Source organism: Apiospora kogelbergensis (assembly GCF_038363985.1).
Source record: "Apiospora kogelbergensis strain CBS 113332 chromosome Unknown utg000005l_segment0_segment0, whole genome shotgun sequence".
Taxonomy (NCBI): domain Eukaryota; kingdom Fungi; phylum Ascomycota; class Sordariomycetes; order Amphisphaeriales; family Apiosporaceae; genus Apiospora; species Apiospora kogelbergensis.
Window position 1 is genome coordinate 2,634,443 of NW_027117422.1, and position 24,298 is coordinate 2,658,740.

The 24,298-nt window shown below is 54.3% G+C and overlaps 7 protein-coding genes across 7 annotated transcripts; 2 read left to right on the forward strand and 5 right to left on the reverse strand.

Moving 5' to 3' along the window:
* Positions 1 to 1,658: 1,658 nt before the first annotated feature.
* PG998_007449 (arginine permease) lies at positions 1,659 to 3,219 on the forward strand (the record flags this gene model as incomplete). Its single annotated transcript, XM_066874265.1, has 2 exons — positions 1,659 to 2,945; positions 3,004 to 3,219. 2 exons carry the CDS (start codon positions 1,659 to 1,661, stop codon positions 3,217 to 3,219), a joined length of 1,503 nt encoding a protein of 500 aa, XP_066730210.1.
* Positions 3,220 to 5,956: 2,737 nt separating this feature from the next.
* On the reverse strand, positions 5,957 to 6,547 carry PG998_007450 (uncharacterized protein; the record flags this gene model as incomplete). Its single annotated transcript, XM_066874266.1, has 2 exons — positions 5,957 to 6,318; positions 6,406 to 6,547. The coding sequence occupies 2 exons, from the start codon at positions 6,545 to 6,547 to the stop codon at positions 5,957 to 5,959; spliced, it is 504 nt and encodes a 167-aa protein (XP_066730211.1).
* Positions 6,548 to 7,339: 792 nt separating this feature from the next.
* Positions 7,340 to 10,129, reverse strand: PG998_007451 (uncharacterized protein; the record flags this gene model as incomplete). Its single annotated transcript, XM_066874267.1, has 8 exons — positions 7,340 to 7,435; positions 7,525 to 7,747; positions 7,826 to 8,027; positions 8,091 to 8,266; positions 8,333 to 9,044; positions 9,116 to 9,380; positions 9,457 to 9,712; positions 9,864 to 10,129. 8 exons carry the CDS (start codon positions 10,127 to 10,129, stop codon positions 7,340 to 7,342), a joined length of 2,196 nt encoding a protein of 731 aa, XP_066730212.1.
* A 6,130-nt stretch (positions 10,130 to 16,259) lies between these two features.
* Positions 16,260 to 16,706, forward strand: PG998_007452 (uncharacterized protein; the record flags this gene model as incomplete). Its single annotated transcript, XM_066874268.1, has 2 exons — positions 16,260 to 16,476; positions 16,549 to 16,706. 2 exons carry the CDS (start codon positions 16,260 to 16,262, stop codon positions 16,704 to 16,706), a joined length of 375 nt encoding a protein of 124 aa, XP_066730213.1.
* Positions 16,707 to 17,146: 440 nt separating this feature from the next.
* Positions 17,147 to 19,466, reverse strand: PG998_007453 (uncharacterized protein; the record flags this gene model as incomplete). The annotated part of the gene is made up of 6 exons (XM_066874269.1): positions 17,147 to 17,261; positions 17,338 to 17,763; positions 17,826 to 17,853; positions 17,939 to 18,207; positions 18,663 to 19,334; positions 19,390 to 19,466. 6 exons carry the CDS (start codon positions 19,464 to 19,466, stop codon positions 17,147 to 17,149), a joined length of 1,587 nt encoding a protein of 528 aa, XP_066730214.1.
* Positions 19,467 to 19,707: 241 nt separating this feature from the next.
* On the reverse strand, positions 19,708 to 21,331 carry PG998_007454 (uncharacterized protein; the record flags this gene model as incomplete). Its single annotated transcript, XM_066874270.1, has 4 exons — positions 19,708 to 20,363; positions 20,452 to 20,574; positions 20,795 to 20,905; positions 20,977 to 21,331. Coding segments are annotated over 4 exons (1,245 nt in total), but the record flags the coding sequence as incomplete, so codon positions are not given.
* Positions 21,332 to 22,117: 786 nt separating this feature from the next.
* PG998_007455 (uncharacterized protein) lies at positions 22,118 to 23,608 on the reverse strand (the record flags this gene model as incomplete). The annotated part of the gene is made up of 1 exon (XM_066874271.1): positions 22,118 to 23,608. One exon carries the CDS (start codon positions 23,606 to 23,608, stop codon positions 22,118 to 22,120), a length of 1,491 nt encoding a protein of 496 aa, XP_066730216.1.
* Positions 23,609 to 24,298: the final 690 nt, after the last annotated feature.

Consider the following 24,298-nt stretch of genomic DNA (forward strand, 5'->3'; position numbering starts at 1 on the left):
AAACGCTCGCGCGTCTGCTGTTTGATTTCGGCACCTTCTCCCAAGAGCGCGGACACCTTAGAGGGTTTTCGTCGGGCGGGTGTTCGTGATCAACGATGATTTCTGCGATACCTAGGCATATCCCAATTCTCATATTAGCCGCCCCATGCCTTGGGCTGAGGGCCAGTGCAATTGTCGTAAGTTGGTTGGGAGACGTTTGCGTAGGGTTGCAACGAGGGGACATTGATGCACGCGATCGCCAGGTCAAATTGGGAAGCTGGTTTCGCATCCGACATTTGCGTTCTGGCATTGAGCCCGATTTTCCCATACTGCGCTGACGCCTGGCCATCTTATTGTTGCATCATACGTCCGGTCTCGTCTCGTCTCGTCGCGCCTGGCCGCTGGTGGGAGGATAAACCGATGGATGGATGGCTGGGCTGGTTCCAATTGGAGTTGGCCACTACATGATACTCATGCCGGCGCGCTCCGGCCGGTGGAAATCGAGGTTGCCTGCCATCTTACCCAGGTGCGTATCGGCCGGTTCCTGCTCTTCCATTTGCCCACGTTTGTCGCGCGATTCGTTCCATAGCTAGACCAGCAGAAGCCGAAAAGACAGGACGACGCGTTTGAGATGCTGTAAACTCGAGAGATTCCCAAGCACGCCTCCGGTCGCGATACTTGGTCATTGACAAAACCTGCGACGACGGAGGCTAGCCACGTTAGTATGCTGGATCGAAATCCACCGGGGCCAAATTTCGATCCGCTCGTATCTCTGTCGTCCCCACGCCAGCAGTAAGCGGGAATAAGAGTCGGCTACAGGTGTCCATTGCGGCCAAACCTGTTTGTCAAGGGCCGTGGCCTGATTCGCCAATGCCGGGGCCAGCGCTGCTGACTGCACCGGCTCAAAGCGTACTGTACAGTACAAAAGCTTTTCGGTGGAGACTAACGGCTTCTTTCATGTTACTTGCGGGAGCTCCAGCCCAGCCAAGCCCAGCCCGCGAAAAAGATAAGGACGAGACGACGGCGTCACCGTATCCATCTCTAGCCATCTCGCCATCCATTGGCCTGCCCTGACTAAAACGGAAGGGGAAGAGGCTACAGGAGATGGCCTCCATAATAAAAAATCGTAGCAGACTTGCAGGCCGATAATGAATGATGGGCGTTTTTTTCTTCCCTCTCACGCCCTCCTTTTCCCCATGCTGGCCCGGTGGTTCGTGCGATGTGCAAATTTTCGTCCAACTTATGGAGCCACCCACCGATAAGTCTTCTCGTCCTTGCCACGGTCGGTAAGGGCTGCTCTATACGGCCTGGATCTGGCGACTGGGTCTGGGGGACCACCGAGTGAAGGAGCATAATGACTCTGCCGGTACCGAACATCGCACGGTTTTCTGCCTCTTTAATAAAACCCCATGGTCGCTTTTGCTTCCCTTTCCCCCCTTATTCTTACTCTTGCTCTCTGTCTGGCTCTTCTCTCGTAATAGAATACTTTTCTAGCACGCCAAAGGGTACCAACAAGGGACACAGTACCTCGACCCCCTGTTTTGGTAGCTTTTAGCATCGCCAAAACCTTACCACCTTGACGGCCCACTGGTTGTTGTCTGTGTGTGTGCACCCGCGCAAAAAGAAGAAGCAGTTTCAGACTCAGCTCTTCAGCCTTTCCCGGGTTTGTCATGGCGATAATGACCAGCGAGAAAGATTCGGCAAACAAGGAGGCCGAAGTCAAACTTCCTCACCATGAGGGCACAAATTCGCTCAACGGCTCCGGCAAGGACGTCGAGGCCGGCGGCGCGGAGCTCAAGCGTGGCCTGCAGGCTCATCACCTGCAGTTCCTCGCCATCGGTGGTACTATAGGCACCGGTCTGTTCCTGGGAAGCGGCAAGGCTATCGCGACGGCGGGGCCCGTAAGCACCCTCATCGCCTTCATCTTCGTCGGCGCTATCGTCTTCTCCATCATGACAGGCCTGGGCGAGATGGCCTCCTTCATCCCAGTACCCGGCTCCTTCACCGTCTACGCCTCGCGATTCGTCGACCCCTCACTCGGTTTCGCTATGGGTTGGATCTACTGGTTCAGCTGGTCCATCACCTTCGCCCTCGAGCTGACCGCCGCCGGCCTCATTATCCAGTATTGGGACGCCAGCCTGAGCATCGCCATATTTATCACCATCTTCTGGGTCGTCTTCACCGCCATTAACTTCCTGCCCATCCGCTGGTATGGCGAGTTCGAGATGTGGTTCTCCAGCATTAAGGTCGTCACCATCGTCGGCTTCATCATCTTTGCCATCTGCATCAACGCCGGCGCGGGCGAGCAGGGCTATATCGGCTTCCATAACTGGGTCCACCCCGGCCCCTTTGCCGAGTCCATCGTCTCGGGCCCCACCGGCAAGTTTGTCGCGTTCTGGTCCGTCCTGGTCACGGCCGGATTCAGCTACCAGGGTGCCGAGCTCGTCGGTGTCGGTGCCGGTGAGACGGCTGACCCCGCCAAGGCCGTTCCCTCGGCTATCCGCTGGACCTTCTGGGGCATCCTATCGCTCTTCGTCTCGACCATCTTCTTTATCGGTCTCCTTGTGCCCTCCGACAACCCGGATCTAAACCTCGGCAAGACCGACGCCTCCGCGTCACCCCTCGTCATTGCCGCCAAGCTGGCGGGCGTCAAAGTCCTTCCCGATATCATCAACGCGGTCCTCCTCACCGCCGTGCTCTCAGCTGCCAACTCCAACGTGTATTCCGGCAGCCGAATCCTCGTTGCCCTTACCAACGAGGGCCACGCGCCTGCCTTCATGCGACGCACCAACAAGATCGGCACCCCCTACGTCGCCGTAGGCATCACCTCGGCTATCGGTCTGCTCGCCTACATGAACCTCTCCGAGAGCGGAGGCGACGTCTTCAACTGGCTGCTTAACATTACGGCCATTGCCGGCTTCATCACATGGTCCTGCATCTGCATTTGCCACTTGCGCTTTATGAAGGTGCTCGCGGCACAAGGTACCTCGCGGGACATTCTGCCGTACCGGGCGCCCCCTGCAGCCGTACCTGACGTGGTTCGGCCTTTTCTTTTGCGTGCTCATCTTGCTTACCAATGGCTTCACCGCCTTTATGGGCTGGAGCACCAGCGACTTCTTCGCGGCGTACATCAGCTTGATCCTGTTTGTCGTCTTGCTCGTGGGCCACAAGCTCATAATGCGGACCAAGCCCGTGAAGCTGGCGGATGTGGATCTCATGACGGGACGGGTCGGGCAATAGAAAAGCGTGTACATGTAGCAGCAGTGGTAGCAGTAGTTCGAGCGATGTGATTTTAATGTATAATGGAAGAAATGATCAAATGAATGTGGGGGAATGGACCCTTTGAACCACTGACCATTGCTGGAGAACAACTTGAAGCAGTGTCGGCGCGGCAGTCAGGATCCGACATGTGCACGTCTACATACAAAAAAACACCATGATTTACGACGTAGCAACTTCAACTTCGTTGCGGGCGAAAGTAAGCTTGACCAATAGCAGAGAATCCCAAGTCAGCCGCTACTGGATCTATTAATGGGTGTCAGAAGGGCGCACTGGCCCGTAAGCACCAGACCATTGGACTGACCACCCGCCTGGGTCGATTTGGTAGGGCGCTAAATTTTGACAGCACATATCGTGGGCACGTAGTGTTTTGGTGTCTTTGCCATATTTCTCACGGAAGACATGCCATTGGTCGGATGTCCAATGTCGATTGTCCAATTTCCGACCCTATCCTACCCAGCTAGGCCCGTGTCTAGCAAGGCGGATGTTCCCGTCAACGGTCTCGTTTCGACTATCACGTTCAGTCATGACTAAGTATCTCTGCCAATCGCATCCAGGTCGTTGCGTGCGTGCACCGCCCCTGCCCCGGGGGCCGAGGCGCTTGGCGCATGGGTCGTCGGTTGCCGCGTTTCCCTGCCCATCAGGTCAAGTGGCCAACGTGGGCGGGAGAGGAACACAGAGGTCGGAATGCAAACAAGCAAACAATTGTCTTTATATAACCGGTATGATGGTTGAATCCCCGTGGCTGCGGGTAGTGGATGTCGGTTGCGGTGGACTCAGTAATTTGAGGATCTGGGGTGACGGGGCACAGCCAAGAGGCCAAGCACCCCATCCAGACGGGACTCGGCACACCCTGCACCAGCCTGACAAGGGGAATGGACCGAGAATGGAGGCGCAGAGGCCGTCAGCGAGACGCGCCCAGGCAGTCCCAAGCATGCCGAGTGACGATGCAGCCAATCACGGGCCGGCAGGAGGAACAGTTGTGGCTCTGTCTTGCGTGGCCTCTGGTCTCGGCGCTCATATTGACTTCCCAAAGCGCCTTCACCAGATGACACCCTCCCTCGGCCTGCCGGGCTGTTGGAGGCCAGCTTCGCGCGCCTCGAACCTGGGCTGCGACTGCGACTGCGACTGCGCCTGCGTCCGCTGCCCGTGTTTCCCGCGTCCCCTATCTCCAATAGCCCATCTCTCTCCACTGCCCCCGATCGAACCCTTATTTCTACTCTTCTCATAACTTCTGCCGGCGTTTCCTCCCGTCAGACTGACTTCGCGACAAGAACACCGCCACAGCCATCCAAACAAAAAGTCCACCAGGCTCAAACCGCCGTCCATTTTGCATTTCTGCAACATCCATCATCCATTCCTTCATTCTTCACACAGACTCTTGAATCGAAACATCAAGCGCAGCGCGTTTGCGATCCAGAAAGGCCATTCATTAGCACCATGTCTCAGCAAGGCTACTACCAGCAGGGACCTCCCCCTCCTCAAGGATACGCTCAAGGGTTCGTGTCCCCTCGCGCTTCCATAGCAGCAATGCGACCACGTTTCGGACGACAATGAGCTAACTATCGCACAGTCCTTACCCTCCTCCTCAGCAGCCGGTACGTTAGACAACCGTCTCGCGACGTCGTTTCGCCCTTCCCCGTATGCGACGCATCTTCAGCTTGGGAAGGACCGATAGCGTTGTTCCCCTTCGTGCCACAAGCCGCGAACCCCAACGATCGTTTTGGGCTGCCGGTCACGAATATCGCAAACATGCTGACTCTGGTGGCTTCTAGATGTACTACCAGCAACAACCCCCGCCTCCCCAGCAGCAAGAAAAGAGCCATGGTTGCCTTTACGGATGGTAAGTCGGTTACCGCCAAACTCCAATCCGGCATTCCGTTGGTGAGATCGTGTGGTCCCATGCTAACCACCAACTTACCACTATAGTCTGGCGACATTGTGCTGCTGTTGGCTGTGTGGCGAATCGTGCGAGTGTTGTCTAGAGTGTTGCGACTGTTGTTAGAGAAGTCGGAGCGAGAGATGATCTGCCGTGTTGACTACTTGAGGACAAGTTCAAGACGCAGCCGACCGTTGCCATCGGCGAACGGCAACAAGTGTAACAAGATTGGCAGTAGTTAGGCATTGGTATGGGGCAAGATATTTTTGGAAGGAGATGAACGAACGAATATGAGTTGTATTGTTGGACTGATTCATGATCGGTATCATGAAGGGACGGCGTGGCCTCTGTTTTTCTCTCTCTCCTTATGTTCAATAAGAGATTTATAATCCTCGATGTTCCTTACTGTTTCCACTGGCCTCTTGAACCTTGCACTAAACTGACCTGCCCATTGCAAGCGCATCGTGTGACCATGTGGCTTGAAACTATCAAGCGCAACGGCGACAGGGGAACCAATGAGGAAAGGAGAAATGCGTAGTCTGGCGCCACCTAAGCCCTAAGCCGACGTCGCCTCATCCTGGGCACCAACACAAGAACATTCAAAGTATGGGCAGTCCTCCATAAGCGAGAGTGCAATATGCGGCTTTTCATGGTCTGGACCAACTATCCGCAACGCAAATATGAGCAACTGTCGCATGCCTCATGTGGCCACGGCTAGAGTGCCCCCTTTTCGGGCCTGTGAATTGGCAGAAGAGGGTCTGTCTACAGGCGCACAAACAGGCTTTGCCGCCCCTTCGGTCGTGAAGCCCCTTATGATTCTCACGACTCCGGTGGCTGTTTCTGCACCAGACTGCCGACACGCCTCTCCCAGCTCAGCAAGGAGAGCCTCCGGTCTCCCTTGCCGAACCCCACATCGACTTTGACCGACCAGCCCGGACCTTGTGCCACGCGCGAGTTATCATTCTCATTGTCGGCTGCATGGCCGGGATTTTCCACCAATTCCCAGTCTTCCTGGCCTGCGCTTTCACCGTCACGAGTACTTCGGGTCTGGCATTTCTCAGTCGTGACGGAGGAGTGACTTAAACAAGGCTGTGGCTTGATCTTCTCGACTATAACTGGCGTTTCGCCGCCTTCCGCCCGAGGTGATGGTGAACCATATCGCGGTCCAGTGAGCTTGGTGACTGTGGTTGATCGTTAGTTGTTGACACGAACTTCTAACCCATACGTCAAGCAGATCGGCATGCACATGCGACTTGTATCTAACTCACCCACGGGGACTTGGCCCAAGGTTCCTCCTCTCTGCGACATCTTCTCGCTTTGGGCTTCTGCCGTGTCTTTGTGCTGGGGAGTATCGTGGTCGTTGTCTCTTTCGTTTTTGCCAGGCTTGTTATGTATCGAATTCCGAATCATCAAACATGCTGACTTTAATCGGCATATGACAAAGAAAGCGGAGAGAAGAGGGTTTCTGGGCCCAGGCGATTGCGAATCCAAGAGAGAAAAGGTGTGCCTAAGATGCTGTTAAAGAAGTTGATTGGCGAATTTGCCCCGCATATGCTACCAATGCAAGTACATTACAGTTGTTGGTGGCGATATGGCCAAAGATGCCGTAAGCGAGGCTTTCTTTTGGTTGCCATTGGCCAATATTCTTAGCCAAGGGAAGGATCCGACAAAAGCGTGAGGACCACAAGCAGCCGCCTCGATTTGCACCGAGCCCTGGGTTCAGAGTCAGGGGGTGGCTTCGACTCTCTCAAGTGTGCCAGTGTTTCTGTTAATGGGCTGTGTTGAAGCCCAGAACCCAGGTTTACTTTAGAGGGCTATTTATGTTAGATCTAGATGTTTTTGTGTTTCTGTGGAATCTTGAGGCTTTTCGGCTGGTCTTGATCGCATCACCGCTTGCCGAGTCTTTCCATTCGCTTCGTGAGACTGAAGTATCTGTCCAAATAAATAGTATAAATTATGTAATACGAAAAGGAGGCATAGCAATATAGAAGTAAATAAAGTATTCTGCCCCTAGCCAAGTCTTTACCAGGTCAACATGCGCTGGAAATGCGTCAGTTGACAAATCCAAGGGCAACTCGAGTCCCATAGTTCTGGTGCCACAAACTTTACAGCCCATAGGATATTAAGATCAACTCCTTGCGCCCACTCTCTGCGAGGAACCAGCAAATCGACGGCGCAATACTGGAAGTTTAGAGAACCTCCTTAGCCGATATGGTCGGGCTGCGAGCCATCGTAAGGGTTCTTGCGAATGGCAATCGTAGAGCTCCAGTTCTCATCAGGCTTAGGGTTGAGTTGAGACTGATATGTGTTTCTCGTCAGCGGGAACACAGAAAGGCCAAGGATGGCAGTCAGGGGAAAGAAGAGATAGGTGAGCAGGATAAACTTACGGAGCTAACAGCACAGTTGGCAGGAGTGGCCCCGTATCGGGTGATGGCGGTGGTGCCGTTCTTGGAAGTGAGCTGGACCATCTGCTTCGTCGCGCGGTGAGGAGACCCTGCGAGGTAGTTGAAGGGCTCAATGAGCATGGCGGTGTGGGCGGTGCTGAAGACCGTGTTGGGTAGATCACCAGTGTGAGGAATGTGATGCATGCCCAGGTTGAACCAGAGGACCCTATCGACGTTGGGCAAGGGATGTTAGTGTCTATTTATCAACCAGGTGGAAGCATCGGAGGGCTGCATATTGACATACAAGTCTTCCTGTTCAAGAGACTCGCTGTCCTGAAACTTGGCAAAGTCCACCAGGGGATCTTCGACATCGAGCAGGTTGTAAGGGCTTGATCCACGAACTTCGGTATCCTTGAACTTGGTTGCGTACAAATGATGGTTAGCCACGTTGAGTGCCTTACCACCAACCGATGAGTCCTTGACGGTGAGGTGGATAACGCCAGCGGCTGGAGAGATAATGTCAGTGTGAGCCGGCGGCCAAGTCCATCTTATCCCAGAAATTAACATACCGGGGTGGATCCTGTATCCAGGAGCCTCTCCAAACTTGTTCAGCTCGTCCTTGTTGACAACCGCGTAGATGCTGGGCGAGTTGGTCTCAAAGTTGATTTTGGCATCGTCTTCGTTCGTAATGAAAGACTTCTTAGCCTTCATCGTGTTACGAGGCTTGTTGCCGTTCCAGTGGTAGCTGGAGAGTTTTGTTAGCAGCGAGTCGCGTTGAACAGAGGATCTCGGGGGTTCTGCTGGTACTCACGTCTCGGTAGTGGGCACGAACTCTACCTTCTGCAGCGAGTTCTTCTCCCCCATAATGTCGAAATCGGCCTTGAATGTGATGACGTGGTCGTGCATGGAGCCGGACAGGTCGTCGTGGATCTTGAAGCCGTACTCCTCGTTATTTGCGTAGAAGGCACTCTGGATAAACCCAGAAGCTCTGACGTGGATAGTGACGGCACCGTCCAGGTGGAAATCGTACGATGTCATGTAGTCATAATTCCCTGCGGTGGTGACAGTGCGAAGGGTGAATACAACGTTCTTGGTGATGCTAGTGTAGCCAGTGCCCGAGTGTCTCTGGATGGGGTAGCCGGGGTCGGATTCGAACAAGCAGATGCCGTTGGGTCGGACTTTGCGCGTTGTGCCGTCGACGTAGGTCGTGTTGAGATAGGTCGAGTAGGCCGGGCAGTCGTAGCCGTTGACGAGGGAAACCATCTGGCCACCAAATCCCCCGAAGTAGGTGTCAAGGAACACGGCGCCGGACTGGATCGGGTCTTGACCAGCGTAGTGCGCCATGGCCTCCTCCATGCCGAGTTCGTAGAGGATTCTCTTGCCCTTGTAGCGGATGTCGAAGAGCCTAACACCTAGATCGCGGCTGTCCGAGACGAAGAATGTGAAGTCCATCCAGGAGACGAATTTGTTCTCTACGTCGACCGAGAAACGCTTGGCGCCGGGCTGCACCAGAGTAGGGGGGGCTGCAGGTCGTCGAAGGGCAAGTCATCGCCGTTCCTCTCGAGCTGAGACCAGGGGCCATCAACGCCTCCACCCAGAGTCTTGAAACCGGGAGCCGTCACCGCCTTACGGAATTCGTCGAGGCTGCTGTAGAGAATGTCGTTGTACAGCCAACCGTCGACAGCCCACTTGGAAGTGTCACGGCCGGTGATATTGGCCCGGATGTAGAGACCCAATGGAAGCAGTGTGCCAGTGTCATACATCTTCTTCGGCTTGCCCTCGACACCGTACCATGTGGTCACTTGGCCGTTCTCGACCTGCACCGGCGAAGAAGAAACAAGTTGAACACCATCGGGAGCCTGGCGTTGAACAGGTCAGTAAATGTGTCGACTGATTTTTAATAGCCCGCTCGAAGGCCGGCAGATGGCTACGTACCACATTCCAAAGGATCTTGAGGATATCAGCAGCTTCAGCCAGGAAAGCCTTGGAGAGGTCACCGTCGGTAGCAAAGTCGGCATCGTGAACACGGATCTTGCTGCCCTTCTGTCTGTTGGAGAAGAAACTCAGGGGGTGCGCGGCAGTCGAGTCGGAGAGCGGAAGAGGGCCCACTACGAACTCCTCCATGTACGGCTCCTCGGTGGCACCGAACAAAAGGTTAGCACGGGCATAGACCGGGGAGCGGGCCCGGAGCCTGCCACGAACGGAAGGACGCTAGTCTTGTTGGGCTGCAGCAGGTCGATGGCAAGCAGCCGGTTGTCCCAGCTTTGAGGCGAGTTAGCACAGGTTGTACTGCGGCATGCGTCATGCGTCATGCGTGGATGTGAGATGGGATGAACACTTACTTTCCACCGTCCTCGGTCAAATTCAACTCCTTGTCTTTGAATAGGAAGGTGATGGCATCAGACAGCTCACGGTTGGTGAGACCCGCCCAGACGTTCTTGTGGGGAGCCTGGGTAGTGGGCTGGGTGATGGCACATATCTCGTTGTCAGCACGACGCTGCAGCGGCAGGCGCGGGCTGGACACCGGCTGAAACGGAGCATATGACCCGGGCAGGCCAGAGACCAGAGAGCCTAGAAGCGGCAGAGAAGCGAGGAAGAACCGTCCCATCTTGTAGGTTGACTTGAGATGAACTGCAGCGGCTTGATCAGGTTGCCAGTGAGGGATGAGTCTTCCAAACCACAACACCTCCGAGCCAGGTCGAGCTTATGTATGCTTCTCGATCTCGGTGTCCGGATTCCAGAATTGCGAAGCTCCCGTCTAGACGCATCGCCGCCGACGAGACTACGGCCATGATTTGCAGCGGCGGTCATGGATTTCGATGGTAGACGATGGTGTATTCGATCATTCGACTTGCAGGTGGACGTCGAGAACGCAGTTGAGCGAACCGTTATCTGCAGGGATGGCAGAACTACACTGGAAATGGCCCCTTTCCGTTCTTGGCATGCCTCTTGCCGAGTCAGGGATGGCTAGTCCCGGCTGGATTCCTATATTGAGGGGGCATCACATTGCTTGTCTAAACAAGGTCGGCTGAAAATCACTCACGGCTGGCAGCCGGGGCAGGCAAGCTGGGGGTCGTCGATGCCTGGCACGGTGGGGGTACTATGGCACGTAATTATGGAGCAGGTCGATGCCAGATTTCGGGGGATTTGGGGAGATTTTGGGAGATCGAAACACACACACAGCAAAACCGACACGGCTTTGGATGGACAGGCGCAACCAAAGGGGTGGTTCAAGCTATCGACCAAGCCTTCTACCAAGCCTCCTGTCGGCGACTAGATGCATACGCCTGATAGTGACAGCTCGGGTGGTTGGTTCGTCGTATGGCTATCATGCTTAAAATACAGTTCTCACTAGTAATATGGGATAGGGTTGGGGAAAGATAAGATTATGGCCTATGTATATGCCGACAAGCCTATTAGGTGGGATGATAAGCCTGCAGGGACGCTAGCAAGTCACCGACAGGGGTTGGGGGTGGTGAAACTCTAGAACTGCATTTTGTGTACCGAGTATACGTGGTGAGGTAGTATCGTCTGCACGATTGCGATCCGTGCATCCTGGAGGGCACCAGTTTCTGACCAGTGTCCCTCTTCATCATGCCATGGAGGATTTCTGCCCTCCTACCTTCTTTCCTACCTTCTTCCCTCCCACACTCTCCTCTCCTCCATGCGCAATCGCACAAGCTCTGGTGTTCGTCCGGAGCGAGCCAGACTAGCAGCGGGCACCACGGATAAGGCTGGCGGGCGGTGTAGTGCAGTGGGTTAGCGAGATATAGTTGTATATTCGAGATAGGGGCCTTTTAGGGCGTCCGCGAAAACAACAACCCCTGGCTAGGACCCCGACACCCCGGCACCACCCCGGCACCACCCCCGGACAAGCACACGACTCATCCGCCCAATCGTCCCCCACGCAGGTTGCATCGCCTTGGAGAAGTTTGCTCTTTCCCCACGTGCCTGCGTGCGGCCGGTTTGTGCTTGGGACTTACCCGGCCTCAATTTGCTTGGACCCCCGATGCTCCACGAGCGAATACGTGAAAATGGGACATGATGTTGCTCTAGACCAAGGCTTGCGTAATTGCACTCTAGGCAAGGGAGCTAATTTGCAAATGGCCCGAGTAGAACCGGAAAGCTTTATAGCGTAGCGATAATATTTCGGCTGGAGAGCCGGGACAGACGTTCCGGCCGGCAGATTCGAGCCAACCATCAAGTGCCGCTCGCAAGAAGGGTTCGTGCCGGGAGAGGGTGCCATTGCGTGCCGCACCCGAGTCCTTATGTAATTGTGACTGACGCTCAAGGGGATAACAGGACTCGACCCACGGCTAAATTGAATATACGTCTGCTCATCTCATGCATTGCCCTGACTTTCCCACGCCCATCTCCCTGCCACCTCTCCCGCCCACGTCCTATCCACCATGCAGGGCAAGATCTACTAGATTGTTTGTTTATGGAGCATGGCCGGCATCTCCCACCACCCCAGCGACTGCGCCAGCCCTTAAGAGGAATGTCAAAGCACCGGTAGTGGGTGCTTGCTGACGAACTTGCTATCTATAGCCCTAGTAGGGTAAAGCGTCTGGAAATCTTCCCTCCCCCTCTTGACTCTGCTTCAGTACCAACAGACCTTTGCTTTGTAGGCCTTACGTCACACACGGGCTTTCTGTGGTGGATTTAGTATACCCATCTGAATATATTAGTGAGGCATCTTTAAAGAAGTAGTTTATATCTTAAAGCCCGATGTATATTCTCACTCGGGAGATGTAAGCCTAAGGAAGCAGAGAATACCGTCGGTAAACCCTTCTAAAACAAACCGCACGTACTAAACTAATCCTCAACATTGCCACGCTGGCAGTTTCGCTGCGGCCTCAGTCCATTATCCATTACTCCTCTCCAACATAATGACATCTTCTAGCCCAGACGAAGAAGACATATTACCGCCAAACTTGGTACCTCTCAAAGGTCTCGCAGACCAGCCTCAGGAAAGCCTCAAAACCCCAAGTATCGTGGTTAATCTCTCCCTTTGTCTTCTGACAGTGTCTTCTAGAAAATAAAAGCGCCTAAATTCACTTGGACGCTTGTAATAGACCGCTCGAGTCGATGTTTCATTATCTTGCACACGGAGGAGACTGCTGAATCCTGGGCACTATCTAGGCACCAGTAGCACCCTCATCAGAGACTTGACTAAAGGTCGATAAACCAAGACGGTCGGCATGCGTGATGTCAACCGGGAGCTCACCCGTGCTGCTGCGTTAAGGCTGCAGAGAGAAATCGTAATCGATGACTTTAGCGGCCGGACTTCCTGTCGACATCCCCATATACTTTGGTCGTCCAGGCTTGCGTCCACAACCGGCGGTTAAGCTAAGCGGGAGGTCAACGGGTTTGGGCAGCCACGAGAAGCCTGAAGATCCGTGCTGGTTACGGGCGTGTACTATCTGGAGCGCCGTCACGAATACAAGGTTGGACTCAGTGAGGATGATATACGCCGAATCATGTGGGCGCAGGTGTCCAAGGAGGACATCATGCTGATAGCGGCTATCACGGACTGAAAGGCAATCTAGAAAGATTCGCTTGATACAAGAATCAGCTCATTGAGTTCGCCGTTCATTCTGTAAAATTAAAGATCTTAACCGAGGATAAGATATAGATTAAAAATTAGTCAGTAGCACGTTACCTATCTCGGTACTGTGTTTATTCGTTTAACAGCTAAGGCAGGAATATGCTTTCCTAAAGACCTGGGCTAAAGATGGGATTTAAGTTCTTTTACACTTACCTAACAATAACCTTAATAGCGACAATAATAATAAACGGTACTCACCCGAAGGACTTAAGTATTTCTTTTATAACGATGTTAGCATATAGTAATGGAACTATAACTGTAAGGAACTGTAGTTAAAAGAAATACATAGACCCCTTGTCCTTCGATATGTGCCTTCTCATTAAGTAAGAAATTTACACGCGATAATTATATTTTTCTCTAACTTTATTCTAATAGCATATGCCGATGAACGTATCCTTTAGTATTGACAATGCCATCGCTGGATCTTCGAAACCCTTATTAAACGTCGATACTAACAACACATGACTTATGTGCGACTCTCCTCGTCTCCCCCTTGTGAGAAACTCGAGGCCCCAAGAGTTTTTACGCCATTGGGTATAATGGCCACTTGGTTGCGTGCGCAGATTTAAAGAGTCACATTCATAAGGTTTCGTTTCTATTGAGTTATACCTTCATTGAACCGAAGAGCAAAAAGGAAGACTCCAGGCTCCAATTTCTCAGTCCCCCAGGGATGGATGAGATCTAGAATGCAAAAGTGAAGGTATCCGCCAATAGACTGCTGTAGTGTATGCGTCGATAGGTTCGAATGCGTGGTCGACTTTCCGGGGGGGCGTAGTTGATCAGGGTTGGGTTGTTCTACTGGATGCCCACGCCTTCGGAACAGCAATTTCCAGTCATATCGAGATAGACGATCGCAGCACCAGGCGTTCAAACCCTTGCAATAACGGAGAAGAGATTGATCTTTGCGGACTTGTTTACTTATCTAGCATCCGTAATGCTGAAGTTATAGTGATAAAAGTGGCAGACAGCCACGTCGCCAATTACTGTATTATTCGTCGTGATGTGCCTCGTCGAAGTAGGCACAACAGGGCCCGCCCGCCTTGCTACGAGCCTTGTATCCCGCAGCCACTCCGCCGGGCCAATTGCAAGCCTATGCTTCGGCCATGGAATATATGTAAGAATTGAGTAACCCAACTCCAGGCCTCGCCAAATGCTGGGGTCGCAAGTGACAGACGGTAGCAGGCTTATCTGCTTATATTGAATGGGTAAAGAAAGGCGAAAACTTCGTCAACCTTTCAAGTTTGTGCCTTCGGGGCATGGCCGGTAGACATCCTAGCCCAAATATGCCCCCAAGGCGACGGCGAAGAGCCTGACCGGCCCTTCCACATAGCTCATAGAGCAACTATGTTTAGCTAATCCAGCTGTAGGGGGCGTAAGCAATCCTACCTTATCGCCGACAAAACCACCTGACTACATAGCTTCTCGAAGATCGAAACAGCCCGAGGGAGATCTCATAGCGTAAACGCAGCTTGGCGAAGAACCCCAAATCACGCCACGCCTTCCTTATTCTGCATGTGAGCTCCGTCCAAACTGCGAAAGGCCTCGGCGACAACGGCCTTACATGGGACGCGGAGGTTTTACTGCAAACTGTATGACGCCAGTATTGTCGGGAGCAGTGTGGCTACTGCTTCACTGTGGCAAGTGCTCTCAAGATGCGCTGACAGCTCGACATGGAGCGGAAGAAAAGAGAAAAACAAAAAGCGAAAGAACCCATGACCTCAAGTCGGTACGGGGCAGTATTACAATAGGAGTGAAGCAACGGGTCGCAGGACTGTTGGAAACGGGCCAACTGGCATCGAGGCTCCTTGTTCTAGAACATGGGTTGGCCGGCCTCTACCAATCCTCTGTCCACACATTCACACACTAGACACATTCTCATCGGAAACGTCGTCTTCCGGAGCATCGGACCAGGGAAATAGCGTGCGGCTCTGCCCCACCAGCCAACATGGCTTCTGCGACGCGATGTAACGCAGCAAACAGCGTCGCAACATGACTCGGGCTGCCAAGGTGCACAAAGGAAATCACCCAATGGATGACAGGCAGCATTGGAAGCCAACTGGGATGGATTGGCCGACTTAGCCGCCGATCCAAATTCATGAGCTCGCTCAGTGAGTGCTTGCTGTTTGGCCAAGCCGCCAGGGCCATGCAGCCATAGCCATGGTCGCCCGAGTTGTGGCTGAACCAGCCACCACGGATCTCACGATGTAACCGATGTAACCGGAGCAGGCAGATTTCTGGGTAGATTATTTTAGACTTCAAGTTAACCTTAGTTAACCTTAGTTAATAGCATAATAGCCGATCCCCGACCGTGATTGGCCAGAACACGCCTCCGTGGCTGCAGCTGCAGAATTGGCCGCAACGGTTTCATCCACGCAGCCACGCATTGATGCAAGTCGTGACGAAAACCCGCCCTTCAGGGGCCCACATCCCTGCCCGTTCGTTTCGTCTCGTCTCAACCTCGGATTTTCTGACGTCTCAAAACATTGGGGTCGCAGCAGGCGACGAGCGTGCAAGTCCCGTCTCGACCTCGATAAGCTTGTTTCCCCAAGCAGCCCAGTCCACAGCATTAGGTTAAGCGCAAAGCCGTAGAAGCGGCAGCAGAGCCCCTTGGTGGCCCCGCCCGAGCTCGCCTAGACAGAACGTCGCATAATGCCTTGGCCGCTATACTGCTTCTTTCGTGCAAGCCGACGAACCCTCGTCTGGCTGGACGAGTGAGGTGCCTCACTCCGTCGTCAGGGGCCACACAGCCAGGGTCGCAGGGGCCCAGGGCCGCAAAGCCCAAGATGAACACCCTCACGAAGCGGACACACCCTGCACGCCGGCGTGACGGTTGGCGGGAACGGGAACACACACACAGAGACTGCGAGCGAGAGAGAGAGAGAGAGAGAGAGACCGTGCTTGCTGCTCGAGGATCGCAGCATAAAGAGAGCCACGCGGCCGCCTTAGTTCGCACATCTTTTCCTTTCCCTTCCCAAGCCAGTCTTCCCAGTCAATCTTCAGATCTACATTCGTCTATTCTTTCCCGCTGAGCGGTTCACTTTCACTTCAAATCATTACCTGCATAAACAATCGTTTCGGTTCATACCTCACACACACACACACACACACACAAACTCCAACTCCAGTCAAAATGCAGTTCTCATTCACCGCCGTTCTCTTTGGCCTCGTCGCCGTCTCCTCCGCCGCCATCGCCGATGTCGAGGGTGTCCGCAACGTCGCCCGCGAGGAGCTCGAGACCCGCCAGGCCGCCAACGGCGCCTGCTGCATCGCCAACAAGTCCCTGAAGCAGGATGCCTGCACCGTCAACGGCGCTGCCGGCAAGTGTGTCCCCGGAGGCCCCGCCCAGTGTAAGTCAACAAAACCCCAAAGACTCTCCCAGACATTACCAGAATAACTACTGACGTATCCCCCTTAACTAGGCAATGGCGCTCTGAACTGCGTTGCCAACAACCAGCTGAAGTGCGACAACAACGTCAAGGAGCGCTCCGGCGTTCTGTGCCGCTTCGCCCTGCCCAACGGCAAGATCCAGGATGGCGCCAAGCAGATCACCAACCTGAACCAGGCTAAGGTTAACTAGAGTGGAAGGATGGTAATAGTCGGGTGGAGGGTCTGGAGTTGACTTGTAAATTAATCCGCCGAGTTTTGGGTAAAAAGACTACTTCGATGACTCGCATATATCATTGCATGCATATCGTGACTTACCTCCTACTCTCTTTGAAAGCCGTATGCGCTTTTGTTTTCCGCATCGTATGTATGTGCTACGAACTCAATGACAGCACTTGCCAAGCTGCGAGATCGCCTTGGTTGCATTCAGAAACGAAACACTTTGAATTGTGGGCAGTGGGTCGGATTCTTTTAAGACAAGGTATCGATTATCTGACCTGATTGCTTACAAATATGGGCATTTGTACAAATACAAACTCGACGGTAAATACAATATGAAAGTGAAAAATGCTAATGAAACTGACACTATGCCCAGCAAGCCTGGTTTGGATTGCGAGATATTGAAGCGGCAGACTATCCCAACTTCTCGGGTTCTATCGAATCGTGGCTCGGCATCTCGCTCTGCTTCTTTCTAAACACAAAACCGGGATGACTGGCCATCAGGAAATAAACGGCAAGGATCACCATCCTGAGTATACAAAAGTCAGAAACGGGGGCACAAGTAGTTATCGATTAAACGTAAGAAGTGGGGGATTTGAACTTACACTCCCTCAAGACCAATGAACAAACCTTCGTCCCTAATCAATTCCCCACGGTAGCCTTCGTGCAGCTCCGCCAGCCGGTACGCGCACCGCACCAAGATCAGCAGGAAGGCCGCCGACATGGAACCGAAAAAGACCCGGACCCGGACCCCGAGCCCGCCCTGGGCGGCCTGGGCCGAGTACAGGGGCGAGCGCAGGTATCGGACCAGGTAGTCGACAAAGGCCGCCATGAAAGCCACCATGAGAACCACCTGCAAGCTGAGGCCTACGAGGGCCAGGTCCACCCCCGTTTGGCTCGATCCGGCCGATGATGTGGACAGGGCGCCGCCGGCCGACTGCATAATGAGGCATGCGACGTCGCCTGGGATGAAAACCCAGTATAGGTATTTGGGCTGGAAGCGGGACATCGACGGGGACAAGTAGTTGATCCTTTCAGAGAAAGGGGGGGTAAGCCAGTGGCTTACAGAGACCGACTGAGACGAGATACTTACATGGCGGCAAGCGTCACGTAGATAGCCGCTGTGTAATAAACCGGTCCGCTCGTTATACATACTAATGTCCAGATCCTATGTCAGCCATGACCCCTGGATCACAAAAAGGCCACCTATAGTCACAAAACGTGTCATGGACGGGGGTAACTTGCTGATCTGAGTAATAAAAGCCGCAAAGCTGAAAGGATTGTAGTACATCATGATGCGCCCGGTGTAGCCCACGACAGCGTTCACGGCGCCGATGACCATGGCCCACGCATAGAACCATGATGTAGATCGGAAGCCAAGGTAGGCATGGAGGACACCCGATATCGCGTAGAGCACGAGAAAAATGATATTGGCTGCGAGATCGGGCCGGTAACCGTACACGGTCCGTTCCACGCTGCAAATGTCGAGGGTGCAATTAGCTTTTGGGCCAAAACTGATGTCGTAGTAGGACTGGCCAGGCGGCAAGCGTGGGGGATCTGGTCAGCCATCGTTGGCGAGTTGATTTCCCGTGTCGTTGGGACACAACGGGGCAAATACCCAGATGCCGTAAACTGGAAAGGGAGATAGATATAAGTATCACCAAGACCCAAGGAGAGTGCCTCGTCTTGGAGCCAGGTAGTGGGGGGGTTGTTGTACTGGCAGCGAATCAGGTACATGCTTGGCAGTTAAGCGAATGCGAAAACTAATGCGAGGGCTGAAAATACGCCTAGTTGCGCCCAGATATTAGTCAACCCTCAAGGTGGTAAATGTCATGACGGCCACTGTGCCAAGACACCATCCGATCCATTCATCACCGCTCTGGACACTTATGCGTTTTGCCCTCGCGTCATCGAAGGGCGCCGCTGATACTCCAGTGCAACCACGACTCCCTTGGTCCAATCCAAATTCGCCTCTCTGCGCGCCTCTTCCGATTTCGACATCAGTATCCCACGGCCATCCCTCCAGCTCTCGTACTCGGACTTGGTGGTGACGGGGTCGGCGTTGGTGAAAATGCGACACTGCAGCTGGCGCCAGAGCCGCAGTTGGTCGGCGAACCCAGGGTTGGGGCTGACGGCGGGCCGGTATTTCCGCACAACGCCGAGTGCCGCGTCGTAGTCGAGCCCGGCGGCGCGCATAGTGTAGGCCACGACCACCGCGCCGCTGCGGGAGACGCCTTGCAGGCAGTGGACGAGCACGCGCGGTAGCGGCTCCGGGTCCGGGGTGTTCCCTTGACCGCGGCCCGGTCGTTCGCCGTGTCTCACGACCCTCCCTCCCTGTTGTTCTTGCTGCTGTATCCGGCTCTCTTCTCCTTCGCGGGCCACCCGCACATCAACATCGCCTCGTAATGCATCTTCGATCCACATGACCACCATGTCCAGGTACATGAGCAGGTCCTCTAGCTGAATGTCCACGAGTGGTACTTTCAGGTGTTTGATCCCGGATTCTGCTGCCATCATCGGCCAGTCCCGATCTTCCGTCAGACTCACCACATGAGTTATACCGTGCTTCGCCAACAACTCCTGAGACCTAGGAATAGTTATGCTGCAAGGTTTCATCAGTCTGCGACGTTCGTTCGTTTTCCAAAACGCTGTCTTACTCGGAGATGAACAGGCCTTCGATCGCTTCGATCCCGTTGATCGGGTCCGCAGACACAGCGTGGGTAACGTAAGCCATTCCAGGTCTTATTTCCAGGAACACAGGGCAGAAGGGACCTTGGTTTGGCTCGAGATAGACTCTGAAGGAACACAAACGGAGGAAGCAAGGTGTTGGCTATCTGACGCATCGTGGCAATCTTCAATGCTGACCATCTCCACTGGGCTGTGCTACTAGCATGGGGCTAAGCCTGCTTACACGAGACATGCTTGCAATTAGGCATCGGCTTTAATGCCTTTGTTTCGGTTTCTCATTGCACCCATTAGAGGCACTGTGAATACCAGTCATTCGTGACCTTGCACGTGGCGCCACCCGCACACACCGTGCAGCCGTTATACCCCTGGCCACCGCACTGCCCATACATGGCGACCGCGCACCCGGCAGCCGTTGTCGTTGCCGCGGGTGCTGATGTCGACGCTACCGTGCTTGTTTGCAGAGTGGTGGTACCCGGTGCCGGGGCGGCTGTGCCAGCTGCGGCGAGGATGCTGCTGACGGCGGAGTAGGCGGGCTTCTTATTGTAGTTCTTGTCGAAAAGCAGCGCATCACCCGTGCCGGGGAAGGTGCCTGGAATCCAGCTATGTGCGTCGGTGAACCCCCAGGTGGTGATACCCACGCACTCCTTGAGATCTAGGCATGCAGAAGTCACAGCGCCGTAGTCCTTGGCTTGCTGCTGCAGCCCTTGGCTTGTTGACGGCAGGCTAGAGAAGCGAATATCCAGCTCCGTAAACGCGACCTCGGTGGCGCCGGCATCGACGTATGACTGCATCACGCTCTTCAAAGTGCTTCGCGAAGGGGACTGACCGACAATCAGATGTGCCTGCATACCGACGCCATCGATTTTCTTCCCGGCGCTCTTGACCAACTTCACGATTCGTGTAGCGCCCTGTTGTTTGGCACCCAACGTCTCCAAGTTGTAGTCTGGAACATACCACCATAGTCAGTATCACTGGATCCCGGCGAGGTTTCTCTCAAGCTACGTCGTCTAGGCCAAGAGACGGGCGCTTACCGTTGTAGTAAAGTTTGGCGTCCGGGTCGGCCTTCGCTGCTGCGTCGAAAGCGATAGCAAAGAAAGTGTCACCAAGCACGTCGGAGAACACACTTTGGCGGTAGCTGCCGTCTTCATTGAGGGCTTCCTAATGTGAGAAACATTTCGTGTTAGTTTGTCTTTGTGATATACAAGTCAAGTGCAGCCTGAGATATCTCAATCTGAGGAAGTGGCAACTAGATCTTGGAACCAGCCCCGGAGACAGAATATACGATCAGGTCAGGTCAACGTACTACAAAAGTCAGTCAATTGCCAAAACCAAAAATATAGTAAGTAGCATCTGCAGGGCATGGTAATGACTTACCATTTACTACATCCCATGCATAGCACTGGCCCTTGTAGTGCCCGACCTCGTTCGCAATATGTGTGTTGATAACCGAAGTCAGAGTATCCCGACTCCATTGACCGTTGCTGACTGTGGCAGTAGTAAGTATACCAACAAGGATCACAACAGCCAAGTACACAAAACGAAAGGACTAAACGAACCCCAACCGGGAAGTTGCGAATGCCACACCAGCGTGTGGCAGCGCAGCAACTGCCCGTTCTTCTTGGCGAAGTCGGTGATCTGGTCGCCGGAGCCGTAACTAAACTGACCGCGGGTGGGCTCGGTATACTGCCACTTCTGGCCGTTGCCTGGCGTGATCTGGCCAAACTCGCTCTTGTTGGTCAAGAACTTGAGCAGCTGCTGGTCCGAGAGCTCCGAGTTGTCCACGGCCGACCCGAAATACTTCTTGCCCGCGGCCTGGGCCAACTGGTTGAGCTGTGCCGAGACACCCGGGGCGATGGCAAACAAAGCTGCTGCTAGTGCTGCGTTGAGATGCATTGTGACAAATTTCACAGTCTAGAGCGGCGAGGAGGGTGGTGGCGTGGAATCGGTGGATTAGCGTTGTCGTGTCTTGGGAGGCAAGCTGTTGTTATATACAGAGAAGCAGAGGACAGACGGGCAACCCCCGCAGCGAGTTGCCCATGCCGAATGTCACGATGAAGCTGGTTGGTGGACAAAAGTGACGAAGATGTGTGTGTAGTCGAATCATGAGACCACGCTACAGTTGGCCGTTCCCAAGTCCCTGGGGGCACCCCGGAGACTATACAACAACCCGGTAACACGAGTGCTTCGTTGACTATTGACAACTAGGCCGTGGACGTACCATGGTACACACCAGTGAATGTGTTGGAGTACGAGGGCCCACTTGCGCCAGAAAAAAGACGGAGTTGCGCGTTCTGGGAATCAAAGATCCCGGCGGCTTGCTTTGCTTGGTGGACGAGATGGCCCGGAATGGGGGAGCTACGAGCACAGTCGGCTCAGTCTATGCCTGAGAAAGAAACACGGAAGCTGCATCCTCCGTTCCTAGGAGGGAACGGCCCAACGAGAAAAGAGAGGTGGCATGGTGGACTGCTAAAAAGATGGAACACTGACATAGACAGAAGTACCTAGGTAGGTATTGTATACTATCATGCATGCGAGTGCGGACCAAGTTTCCTAAGAATGCTTGATTCAGAGGTCGCGACTACCGAGTACGCTATGTACGATCTAAGACAGCCAAACAGAAACAAGATGGGAACAAGCTTGGTCGCTGCTATCCTATCTGCCGACGAGTTTTGCCCTGCTTGCCACAACGTGGTGTGTTCAGTCAAATGTCCAGCCGCCTGTTTTGTAGGCGAAGAACCCATCCGGGTCGTACTGCCTCTTGATCTGCTGCAGTCGGCGGTACGTAGGAAACGTCGCCAGCGGCCGCTGGTCCACCGCCGCCTCGTTGAGAAACAGCGGCAACTCCGGCGCGCTGGGCGTGGCCTCGACCATGGCGCGGAAGCTGGCCTGGATCTTATCGTAGACGTCCGGGAGAAGGCCCGGCGGCGTCGCCAGGATGTAGTTGACCCAGAACCAGGGCCCGTCGGGCATCTGCATGGCGTTGCCGCCGCGGGCACGGCTCGCGTCCGTCATGCTACGCGCGACGGGGTAGAAGTTGATCGCCACGTACACGTAGAGCCCCTTGTGGGTGTCGGCCCAGGCGGCGTAGCGCTCGTACAACTCACGGGGCCGCTGGCGGCCGCCCTCGCCCTCGATCTGGTGCGCGCCGATACGGAAGACGTTGTCAGCGCGGCTGAGCTCCGCCGTGTACGGGATCGGCATGTCGGCGACCTCGGTGTAGGTTGTGTTGGGCTTGCTCGTGTCGAGGAGACGGGGGATCTGCGTGAAGTTGCGGAACGCCGTGCCCGGGTCTGCGCCATCGTACACGAGGAACACGACGATGACCTCGTCAAGGTTCAGCAGCACGTCTGGCGTCGTTAGCGTTTCGTACGTCGCCATGACGCTGGCCTTGGGGTCTGTATTGTACGAGATGAAGTCGCGGACGGCCTCGAGGACGGCCTCGGAGTGGTCGAGGACGTAGACGAGAGTTCCTGCATAGAATTTGCCTATCGGTTGGCTCTGGACGGTATACCTCGTTACGATCCCGAAGGCGTTGCCGCCGCCGCCCCGGAGACCAAAGAAAAGGTCGGAATTGGATGTGGCGGAGGCTGTGGTTATGGTTCCGTTCGGCAGAACCACCTCAAGCTCCTTAAACGAGTCGCACGCCATGCCGTATTGCGGCGCAAGATAGCTTAGCCCACCCCCTAAAGCGAGGCCGGTACCAACGCCGCTCAATCGACCTCCCATCACCGTGCGGCCATACTGTTGGTAGAACGAATACAGCTGGCCCCAGTTGCTTCCTGGTTCGTAGGTCGCCAGCGTTGTAGATGAGTCGTACGCTTTCGCCGTCATTGATTTGAAGTCAATGAGCACACCCCGGTCCACAGACGAGAAGAAGTTGTTAGGGCTGTGCCCGCCGGCCTTGATGGCAAAGCGACTGCCGCTCGCCCGAATGGCCCGGATGGCCACTGACACATCTTGGGATGACTTCGGGTAGACTACGCAAGACGGATGGTACTTGCTCTGGCGAGCGTTCCAATAGTCATGCCTGCTTTCGATATAGGAAGCGTTCAATGGACTAATTGCCACTTGGGCATCACCCAAGCTGGAGGTGATGGTAGTGCATGCGGTGTCCCCTGCGTCGGCTCGCGCTGCCAACGTTGCCGCACCAGACACAGTCACGGCAGACAACACCAGTGAGAGGAGCATTGTCGTGGTATGTATGTTGCGCCGGGGCTATCTTCCGATGTTTGCTGGGTCATGAGAGCCTCGAGGGGAGGTAGAACAGGTGGCTAGTCCCCTATCTTATAGTCAGACGGCGTATCAATGGGCTCGGAAAGCAAGACATAGGGCCGTGAAAAACAAGGAGCTGGCTCCTGGGTCACATCCATCACACACCCTGTATGTATCGTCTAAGCAAATGTGTCGACGCCATCGAGACTATTGACGCTAAGAAAGTAAGGACGGCTCCCGCGCTTACGCCTGATGCGAGCCATATCAGCCATTTGAGTGTGCAGGACCGCCACCAATTACCACATTGGGATGAACTGATCTGGCAAGTTGGTGGTCGTTCTAGTGCCTCTTTGCGAAGAGACATCGCAGGAGCATGGGTGAATTGCAATCACTTAGAGACAGCAATGTACCTTGTTAAGGTGTTCCAGGCGTCTACTATGCTCGAGGCTGCTTTCGCTTGGTTGAGGGCCGCTATATGGAGGGCCCGGTCTTGGCTTCCCGCAAGGAGGCATTAGCCGAAGAGCGCAGCAGCGAATGGGCGATATCACAACCAAAGAGACGGGACCAATAAGAGCAGGTTGCAGCTGACGAATTACCACAACAGGTGATAGCTTGCATCCAAAAATCGTTGTTTGCTGATACCAACCCGATTGCGATGTATGCGGT